Source organism: Propithecus coquereli, unplaced genomic scaffold, assembly GCF_000956105.1.
Source record: "Propithecus coquereli isolate 6110/MARCELLA unplaced genomic scaffold, Pcoq_1.0 Scaffold404, whole genome shotgun sequence".
NCBI lineage: Eukaryota > Metazoa > Chordata > Mammalia > Primates > Indriidae > Propithecus > Propithecus coquereli.
In genome coordinates, this window is record NW_012149775.1 from 1213172 (window position 1) to 1224133 (window position 10962).

General features: G+C 52.7%; 1 protein-coding gene across 1 annotated transcript; it reads left to right on the forward strand.

Moving 5' to 3' along the window:
• The first annotated feature begins 347 nt into the window (after window positions 1–347).
• TRIM10 (tripartite motif containing 10) lies at window positions 348–7454 on the forward strand. Its single transcript, XM_012652942.1, has 8 exons — window positions 348–819; window positions 2188–2283; window positions 2889–3119; window positions 3908–3930; window positions 4244–4359; window positions 5478–5510; window positions 6620–6795; window positions 7326–7454. The coding sequence occupies exons 1-8, from the start codon at window positions 391–393 to the stop codon at window positions 7428–7430; spliced, it is 1209 nt and encodes a 402-aa protein (XP_012508396.1). The 5' UTR covers window positions 348–390; the 3' UTR covers window positions 7431–7454.
• The last annotated feature ends 3508 nt before the right edge of the window (window positions 7455–10962 follow it).

Sequence of the window (10962 nt, forward strand, 5' to 3'; positions counted from 1 at the left end):
AGTGGATGGTGGAGCTATCACCACTTCCCCTCCACTGTGTCTCTGGATGGACAGAAAGGAACGGCGAGCCCCAGGTCATGGTCACCAGTCCAGGGAGTAAGGAGGTCATCTCTGGAATGCTGTGAGACCTGTTCCTGCCCCTCTCCTCCTGTTCTCCATGTCTGCTGTTGGCAGGACAGCAGAGCCCTGGCCACCAGAGGTGCGAGTGGCACCTTGTCTGTGCGTGCGGATGCGGGGGTCGGTGCCGGTGAGAATCTGACATGCGCCTGCACCTGGCCGTGAGCACGTGCGGGCGGGCGAGTGTGTGGCGTGTGTCCGCACCGCTGTCCCAGCCCTTCCCCTTCCAGCAAGCCGAGAGGGCGCCCTTGAGGGGGCCGTAGCAGCAGCATCATGGCCTGGGCCGCCTCTGCGACCAGCCTGGCAGACGAGGTCACCTGCCCCATCTGCCAAGGCACCCTGAGGGAGCCGGTCACCATCGACTGTGGCCACAACTTCTGTCGCAGCTGCCTCACCCGCTACTGCGAGATCCCAGGCCCAGACCTGGGGGAGCCCCCTAACTGCCCTCTCTGCAAGGACCCCTTCCACCCCGGCAGCCTCCGGCCCAACTGGCAGCTGGCCAACGTGGTGGAGAACATCGAGCGGCTCCAGCTGGTGTCCGCGCTGGGCTCAGAAGAGGAGGGCGTCTGCCAGGAGCACGGAGAGAAGATCTACTACTTCTGCGAGGACGACGAGATGCAGCTGTGCGTGGAGTGCCGGGAGGCCGGGGCGCACAGGGCGCACACCCTGCGCTTCCTGCAGGACGCGGCGGCCCCCTACAGGGTAGGAGAGGGGCTGGGATCCCAGGGCAGGACTGGACCAAGGAGCAGAGCTGAGCTGTGGGTTATTTAGGCCACCCTGAGGCCCAGTTCTTTCTCCTTACTGATGTGATTACCCCAACACTAGCCTCAGGCACGGGACATCATGTGGTTATATTTTTGGTGTGTTCTGTGATGGCCAAAGGACAATAGGAGCTCAGTAAATACTTGTTGAATGAATGAGTGACCAAAACATTAGTGCGTGTGTCTGTGCGCTAGATAGGTGTGTCTGAGGTTTGCATTTGAGGGAATGGTTACACAGTGTGTGTGTGTGTGTGTGTGTGTGTGTGTGTGTGTGTGCACGCAGGGGCCCCCAGCCTATGGTGAGTTGTGTAATTATTTCATTATCTACTACAATGTAATAATAACAGAAATAAAGTGCACAAATAATGTAATGAGCTGGAATCACCCCGAAACCATACCCCTTCTCCCCGGTCCATGGAAAAATTGTCTTCCGTGAAAATAGTCCCTGGTGCCAAAAAGGCTGGGGACCGCTGTTAATGTTTGCGTGTTTACAGGTGAGTGGGAGTCTGAGTGTGTATGTGTCTGAGTGTGTGACCTGTAACTGTTGAAGAGTTCATGTTTGTGAATAAATTGGTGTTTACATATATGCAGGTTGGTAAATATTAATATATGTGGCATGCCATTTTATCTGTCATTAAGTGAGTGCGTGCTGGTTTTAGTTGTTTATGTGTTGTGTTTTCGTACAGGTGGGCATCTGTGTGTGAGGATGTCTCAATTCATTAGCATTTGATGTTGAGATTTCTATGTGTATTTTTGAAAATACCTGTATGGACATTTATGTGTGTTACCTGATCCTAACCCTATTCTAGAAAAAAACAAATTTTAAACAATTCATGGATTAATTTTGCATTACCCAAGTTTCACCTCCCCTCTGCAATCCTACACAGATTATTGATTCTAGTAAAAAGAGAGGGTCGTTATTTGCACGTGTTCCCTTTGGGACGTGTCGGAAACTTGGAAGAATTTCAGTGAAAGGCATATCAAGCTCAGGACAGATCCCAGATGTTACTTAACGAGCAAAAGGAAGCAGGATGTTTAACCTGAGGAAAGGCTCAAGTGGGAAAACAAAGTCACAGCTGTAATGTCACATGATAAAGGGGAGAAGCCCTGATCAATATTCTTGGAGCACACAGCAAGGGGACAACCCAAAGAGAGTGAGCTGTCAGGGAGGCACAGGCTCAGGCCTTGTCAACCCAGGGAGACACCCCTTTCCTGGGGCCACGTCACCCTGGAGGTGGGGGCTGGATGAGCTGACACCCTTGAACAAATCATGTTTCCCTCTTAGGTGTTTTACATTCCTTCTCCCCAGGAGCAAATAGAAAAATGTCTCAAGTGTCTAAGAAAAGAGAGAGAGGAGATTCAAGAAATCCAGTCAAGGGAAAAGAAGAGAATACAAGTCCTGCTGGTAGGTCCTCACCCCTTCCCCAGGACCCGCCCCTTCCTCAGGGCCTGGTGTGTCCCTGAAACCAAGGCAACATGGCACATGGGGCTTTGATGTCATACTGAGTTCGAATCCTGACTCTGGCGCTAACTATGTGAACTCAAGCTACTCTCTAAGTTCAGTTTACTTATCTGTAAAACGGAGATTAAACATGTCACAACCTCATTGAATTGTGGTAAGGATTATATGAAGTTGTACCTGTAAAGTAACGTAGGCTGTGCATATAGTGCACACGTCACGAAAGAGAGCAGGTGGGGTGTCCCCAGCCCCTCCTCTTCCCCTCCTCGGAGCCCTGCCGCTTTCGGAGCTGCAGCAGAGGTTGATGACACAGCGCTGTGCACCAGCTCCAGGAACAGGCGGTGGGTGGGAAGGAAACCGCCCACAGCTCCAAACTACCTGGGGACGGAGGAAGTGTTTGTGGAGGGGTGTTCTGGCCCTATCACCAAGGTCTGGAGGATGTAGATCTGGATCAGGAAGGAGATGGAGGTGAAGTAGGGGAAAAGAAGAAAAACGAAGAGGAGGAGGAGGAACATGGAAACCTCCTCCTCGGCTCTCCTCCCGCCCCTCAGACTCAGGTGTCCACCAAGAGACAACAGGTGATATCCGAGTTTGCACGTCTGACCCAGTTCCTGGAGGACCAGCAGAGCATCCTCTTAGCGCAACTGGAGAGCCTGGATGGGGACATCTTGAAGCAACAGGATGAGTTTGATTCCCTGGTCGCTGGGGAGATCTGCCGGTTTAGTGCTCTGATTGAAGAGCTGGAGGAGAAGAAGGAGAGGCCAGCAGGAGAGCTCTTGACGGTGAGGCCTGACCCCGTGTCGCCTGTGCCCCCATGGCCACTGTGTCCCCTGACACACCTCTGCCATCCCCGATGGGAGACGGCCTCCATTCTGGCCCATGCTTCCTCAAGAGTGCCCTGGTCACTCTGCTCTCTGGTCCCCACCCCACCACCTGTCCAGTAGGGAAGACACTTTCCTTAACTGCCTCACAGGCTTCGTGAGGATACAACAGAAATGGAATTTGAAGTAGCACTTTGAAAAGTACCGAGTACTTTGCAAACAAATGTCAGATGCTATTTCCAACTGCAAGCCATTCTCCCTTCCAAGTACTAACCAGGCCCGACTCTGCTTAGCTTCTGAGATCAGATGAGACCCGGTGCTTTCAGGGTGGTATGGCTGTAGATCAAACCATTCCCTATAAACTAAATGTTACCATCCACCAGTCAGGAAGTTTGTCCTGGTCTATTTCACTTCCTTGGGCTGGAGGAGAGATATTGGGGTCTCAACAAGGCATCAGAACGCAGCATGATTTAGGGGGACGCCCGCAGGGCTGAGGAATAAGAGACTTTGGTATGGGACGTACGTTTGCCTCTGACAAGCAGGGGCAGGGCACTTCACCATCTGGGTCTGTGAAATAAAGTCGTTAAGCTCTGCTCCCCCAGCCTAGTAAGCCCTAAAGCTCTGTGACTCTATGGATCTGGTGTCCTCTTTCTGTCCAGGGCTGGGAAAGAAAAGTTTGTTTTTTCTAGTCATAAGAAAAGTGGGAGGGAGACCCTGGAAACTGAATCCCTTCTCTCTCTCCCCCCTAGGATATCAGAAGCACTCTAATAAGGTAAGCAGTGTGGTTTCTCTTTTCTCACATAAATACGCATACATGGACCACGCCTAGTTATTGCCATATGAACGTGTAACACTCTCACATTAACGACCTCAAGTCACATGTAACCGTGCACATGTGCGGCTGCATTCTCATGTACTCACCCACACATAGCATTGCCGAGAGCGGGCGTGGGGTCCAGCCAGGAGGAATTCTGTCCGTCTGCCGGAATGGGCAGCTCCATGCTCTGGTGGAGGAAGATGACGGCTGAGTGTGGAGGCACCGTGAGAAGGATAATTCCCAGCCCCCACCATTTCTGTGCCTTTAGATGTGAACGCAGAAAGTGCCGGAAACCCGCGGCTGTGTCCCCGGAGCTGGGCCAGAGGATTCGGGACCTCCCGAAACAGGCTCTCCCGCTGCAGAGGGAGGTGAAGCTGTTTCTGGGTAAGAGGACCCCGGGCTTCTGCAGAGCACAGGGCGGGGTGGGGGACACTAAGCCTCCATACTCTGCTGCCGGATGGTTTCGTGAGGCAAAGCACCCTTCTGGTGCCTTGATTTCCTTATTTGCAGATTTTTATAAAATCTGCCTATCAGGATATTGTGACAATGAAGAGAGATAATAAAGGTGAAGATTTCTGGAAAAAGAATTTGATCTGATTTGAAATATAATTGAACAAATCTGATCAGATGGCGTTAAGCAATATACAAGATGATGACTAACAACATCCGCCGTTCACAATGAGTTAAAAAGCCCACGGTAACATCTGCGATGTGTGATAAGTTTTTGATGAAGAACGTTGTCAATTAACAGCCAACGACATATTTATCTGTACCCTGTGGTGGTGACTTCCCTCCCTCCTTTGCTGTCCTTCTGTCAGTCCAGCTCTCCGAGTTACTCTGCCCCTACGGGGACTGTGCCCTCTTCCCTCCTCTGGAACAGGGAACGGCGGTAGGAGGGAGGGGAGGGTTTGAAATGACAGTGGGAATGGAATGCGGCTCTCTGCCAACACCCCCTCCTGCCACCTACTTCTAAATAGCCCACCTGCAAGAGTGTCACCCGAGCACTTTCCCCACAAGTCCACTTCCTGTAAGTCTTCTCAGTGGCCTGGCAGTGAAGGAAATTTTACTTAATCAAAGCCTCACCTTTGACTGTCCCTACAATGATTTCCAAGCAGAACAAGAAATGAGTGAACTCATTTATCGCTTAGTCAAGCAGATGTTCCTTGAGCATTTACTATGTCCTGGTTCTATGGCTACATAGGTGAGCGAGGCAGACGTGGCCCTGCGGGCTCGGGGCTCGGGCAACATCAGCACCCTGAGACTTGTTAGAAACGCAGGTGTCAGCCCCACCCCAGAGCACCTGACTCTGAAACAGGTGTGTCTTAGCAAGCGCTCTGGGTGGTGCTGAGGCAAACTCCAGGTTGGAACCACTGTTCTAGAGGGTTCTGGCTTCCACGCTTCTCTGTTCCTCCCTCCTCTGGGCCTCAGTGTCCTCAGCACTAAGTGTCCTGTGGTTTCGTGAGACTAATGAAATCTCATCCTGTTTTGTTTCCCCTTTGCAGAAAAGCTCTGCTTTGAGCTGGACTATGAGCCAGGTGAGCAGCCTACACCAGGGTGGGGGAGGTGAAGAGTCCTCGAGAAGAATAGCAATTTGGGGTCACAATAGTCATATGTGCACACACATGCATGTACACATCATGCGTGTGTACGTATGTGTGTGTGTGTTCGACACTTCCCTCGTGAGGCTCTCAGGAGAACCGTGACGAAGGCACAGGCACGCACACTGCATGTGTGGTACGAAGCGCACAGCCTCATCTGCGCGTGTTGGGTGGACAGAACGATTAAATCAGGATGGGATAAGGTCCATCGGGGAGGCTTCTGGATAAGGGGCACTTTGATCTGGGTTTAGAATCCTATAGAATCCTATCTTTAGAACCGTCAGGAACGCCTGCGTCCTCTCAGATGTCATTTCACAGATGACAGAAGGAGGGCGGCCTGTGGGCGGGAAAGAAGGACCAGAGCGGACCCTTCGAGGCCGTTGTCCCCAGTGATTCAGCCAAAGACCCCGGGAGTCACGGAGGTGTTGGAAGGGGCTCACTAACCCATTGCTGTTTCTAAATTTATGAGGTTTTCTGAATTTATGAATGCTAAAAGTCACAATATGCAGGGGTCTGCAGAAGTTTTTGGTGCTGAAAAGTGGTCTTCAGACTCTGAAGGTCTTAGAGTTACTAAGGCAGAGTGAACAGTCTGCGAGTGAGCTGGAGACCCGCGGGTAGGGACCAGAAATGTGGACAGGAAATGTCTCCGCCTTCCGAGGCAGAGACAGGGAGGGGCTGGCGCGGTGTAGCAGCAGGAGGGGGTCCGGGCATACGCAGCTTTGGAAGCCAGCCAGTTTGCGGTGAGGCAGCAGCTTTCCCCAGGACGGCACAGAGCCAAACGAGAGTTGCTGCCTCCTCTGAGGCAGGCTCCTCCGCCGCACCATGTGCACGAATCGCCGGGCGTCTGGTGGAGATGCAAATTCTGAGAGGCCGCATTCCTAACCAGTTCCCAGGTGGTGCCATGCCGCGGGTCAGCGTAGGTGCTGTACACGTTGTTGGTATTAATAATAATAGTGCTAACAGGTGGGTGCCGGGGGAGTTTCAGGCCTTCCTTGAAGGTAATAGCATGTCTGCTGACATCTGTGTCCCTTTGGTTATCCCCATAGCTCACATCTCTCTAGACCCCCAGACTTCCCACCCCAAGCTCCTCCTGTCTGAGGACCACCAGCGTGCCCAGTTCTCGTACAAGTGGCAGAACTCACCAGACAGCCCCCAGCGTTTTGACCGGGCCACCTGTGTCCTGGCCCACAATGGCTTCTCGGAGGGCAGACACACGTGGGTGGTGAGTGTAGACCTGGCCCACGGGGGCAGCTGCACCGTGGGAGTGGTGAGCGAGGATGTGCCGCGGAAGGGCGAGCTGCGGCTGCGGCCAGAGGAGGGCGTGTGGGCAGTGAGGCTGGCCTGGGGCTTCGTCTCGGCTCTGGACGCCTTCCCTATACGGCTGGCACTGGAGGAACCGCCCCAGCAGGTGCGGGTGTCTCTCGACTATGAGGTGGGCTGGGTGACCTTCGCCAACGCTGTCACCCACGAGCCCATCTACACCTTCACTGCCTCCTTCACTCGGAAGGTCTTTCCCTTCTTTGGGCTCTGGGGCCGGAGGTCCAGTTTCTCCCTTGGCTCCTGAGAGGGTGCAGTTACCCTCCTCTCAGGACAGGACGCAGATCAGGTACCTCGTGGACTTGGTCCCTGGCTGCGTCACCTGGAAGAGTTGGAATGGAAATGACTGCCTTAGACGACGGGATGGAGCCCGTTGGTGAGGGTCAAGGGGCTTGACCCTCAGTCTGCTGATCAAACCCTTTCCCCAGTCCCCAGTGGATGGCCGGGCACCTGGGGACTCGGGGCCGCTGCCTGCTCTCCTCACCACCATCCCCACCGAGCACAGAAGTAGCTGTGCACAGGACAGAGCACTGGATTTAGAGCTAGAAGACCTGGGTTCTAGAATCAACCTTGTAACTAACCAACTGTGTGATTCACCTCTCTTCATCTTGCTTTCTTCCAAAAATATTGGGTTCATTTACTCACATCCTCAAGAAACATTTATTGTGTGCTATGAGCCAAGCTTCCCGGCAGCCACTGGCCATGAGAAAATAAAAAGAAAAGAGCTTGTCATGTATTTGAAGGCACTCCTGGGAAGAGATGAGACACGAAGAGGAAGTTACAGCACAGTGTGGTGGCCGCTGTCACAGGGGTCTGCTCGGCACTGTGGAGCTCAGAGGAGGGGGCATAGTCCGGCCTGGAGCGAGGGGTGAGTCGGTGACGGCTTTCTGGAGGGGACAGGTCTAAAGGACACATATGGTGAATGAGGGAAGGAGGGAAAGAGCATCTTGGAAGACGGGACAGCAGAGAACTGGTGGGTGACCTGGGACCGTGGGACACTGGGCCATCTTTATTGTTCTTATGAGCAGAGTGTGCCATCCCACCCAGCTCCACTCACTGCCTCCCTCACCCTGCTGCTGCCACTTCCGGCTGAGACGAAGGTGCGGGGCCTGGGAGTAGGGGACAGGGGAGGCATGGCTGTAAACCACAACCAAGGACCACACTCCCCCTGCAAAAAGGTGTCTTCCTGATCACTTGATTGCCATCTGCGCCCTTGTGCTGCGTTAAAAAATCCTGGGCGGAGGCTGGGGGATAAGTGGAATGACCTGTGACCTTCAGCCTAAAGAGCTGAGACTGCTCTAGGGCTGCACAAAAATGTGACATCTGAGAGGTGGGGTGAAGAAGGGGAAAATTGGAGATTTGGAGAAGATGAGTGGATTTGGCGTGCACAGCCCTGTGAGGGACCAGAGGACAGGTGTGCTGGGGAGGCTGTGGGCAGGCCTGGTGTGAAGAAGCTGGCTACTGGTGAACTGGAAGTCCCCCGTGGGTGCTCATTCTGGTCTGTGCTCTCACGCACGGCTGCCTAGGATTTGGAAAATGTTGTCAGTCGTCCCACGGTGGGATTCTAAATCCTATGCATGATAAAAGTATTGTGTTGGTCGGTAGTGGTGGTTCACGCCTGTAATCCCAGCGCTCTGGGAGGCCGAGGCGGGAGGATTGCTTGAGTGTAGGAGTTCGAGACCAGCCTGAGCAAGAGTGCGATCCCGTCTCTACTAAAAATAGAAAAATTAGCTGGGCGCCATGGCATGCACCTGTAATCTCAGCTACTTGGGAGGCCGAGGCAGGAGGATCGCTTGAACCCAGGAGTTTGAGGTTGCTGTGGGCTAGGATGATGCCACTGCACTCTACCTGGGGCAACAGAGCAAGACTCTTTCTCAAAAAAGAAAAAAAAGTATTAACTGCACCAAAAGACCATGTTTTATTTTCTAGTTCTTGTTGTGTTTTATTCTGCTTAGTCATGCCCTTCACTCACGGTATCTTTAACATTATCTGTTTGCTCTGCTCAGACTTAAACTACAAAGTTCCATCACCGCCCTACTGGTCCCTGAGAGGAGGGAGCCATCCCGGGTGCAACCTCAAAGGGAGAGGGCACAGCGTGGGTAGGCCCAGGCCTGGACTTCGCCCGAGTTCTGTCGTTCACCCTCAGCTCAGCGGTGGGAAGAGACATGGCGATTGGGAGCCAGGATTGGGGGGGATTGCGCTGCTTTCCCTGGGAGTGTTCAGGGTTTCACATAAAATGTTGTATATTCCAAAAAATAAAACACACACACTCAAATTATAGAACATATCCAAAGCTATGAAACCTGAGATTCCACTAAAAAGTGGATTATATTTTCTATTTATATTAGTTTTAGCTAGGTCTTTACCAATGACTATGAGGCCGTACAGTATATGTGTATGAGGATCCTGGCCTGCTGCTGGCGGGGTGGGTTACACATCTTATACCACTTAACCTTGGTGACTCTGCAAGGTAGACACTATTTTTTTAATAGTTGTGGTCTCGCCATATAGCCCAGGCTGGGCACAAGCTCCTGGGCCTGTCTCCTGCCTCAGCCTGTCAAGCAGCTGGGACTACAGGCTGGGGCCACCACACCCAGCTGGATCCTATGACTGTCCCCCTTTTAAAGTTAAGAGAGCTGAGGCCTGTTGAGTTTTGATGATTTACTCAGCCAAGATCACACAGCCAGGATTGTAACCCATGTCTGACTCATGAGCTCTTTTTTTTATTTTTTGTGGAGACAGGGTCTCACTATGTTGCCCAGGCTGATCTTGAACTCCTGGCCTCAAGCAGTCCTCCCGCCTCAGCTTCCCAGAGTGCTGAGATTATAGGTATGAGCCACCACGCCTGGCTGCAAGAGTTCTTAACCATTACACTGCACTGCCTTATTCAGAAACACACGCCTGGGCGGGTCCTGGTCAATATTTTAATACCGGCTGCACTTCCCACTAGCGACTTGGATTCAGAAAGACAGTTCACGTTTCTTACACTGAAACCTAAAACTGCTAGTGAGTGAAAATACTCATATTGGCCTATCAGTACCTGCTCCTCCCCTAGTAACTTTACTCGAAGTTTCCTTGCTTTCCGAGTGTGGAGTCAGCAGGGGAAGTGGGCAGATCCTGAAACATGGTGGCTTCAAGGCCAGGCAGCTGGATGGACCTCCTGCACCAGAGATGGGGCTCCCAGGCCCCACGCAGCAGCACCACTGTCTAGAGGCCCTGCGCTCCGTATGGCTCCTTCCAAGACTCCAAAGGACCACCCCACACGTGAACATCCAGACGTTTACACCTGGTTGTTTCACAGCTTACATTGTAGCAGCTCTTTCTATAGCAAAGGGACACACTCAAGTTAGTTCAAATAACAGGAAAGTTTATTATATGAACAGATATGGAAATGAGGAAAATGGGATTTTTCCACCATTAGCCAGGCCTCAAGGGAAGCCATGGCAGGGGTGGACTGGTGGGGGAGGGGACACCACCAGTTGCCTTAGGAAGAGCTAGAGGTGCAAAACTGCTGGTCACAGTGACAAGCAGGCATAGAACTCATGTTGGCCAGACACCACAGTCAGTATTTTGTGCATGAACTCGTTTAATCCTCTCAACAACCTATGAGGTAGGTGCTACTATCAATGTCCCCATTTTGTACAGAGGAGAACTGGGACGTGCGGAGGTCGAGTAACTGGTTCCAAACCAGCCGATGGTAAGTAGCAGCGCACACACTGCGTTCAGGTAGTTCGGCTCCTGTCTGTGCCCGTGACCACTACGCAGTGGTATGTTGTATACCCGAAACTGGTAGGATGGGGCTCGAGGTCCGGAGGAGTGTGGGGACTGGAGTATCCTGCGGCCTCCAGCAGCAAGGGCTGGACTCCTGCTGGGGCGGCCTGTGTGGGGCCCTGATCCCCGCTGCGGCTGCTCCTCCTGCCACCTAACACATTCCTCGCGGGTCCCTCTGAGTCTCCGAGGGAACCTGGCGGTTTCAGCTAATTATCGTTGTCCCTCTTTGATAAGGTTTTTCTCAACAGGCCACCTCAGAGATTCGATTGGCCAACGGTCTGCTGTGGTCACCGCGGCCCGG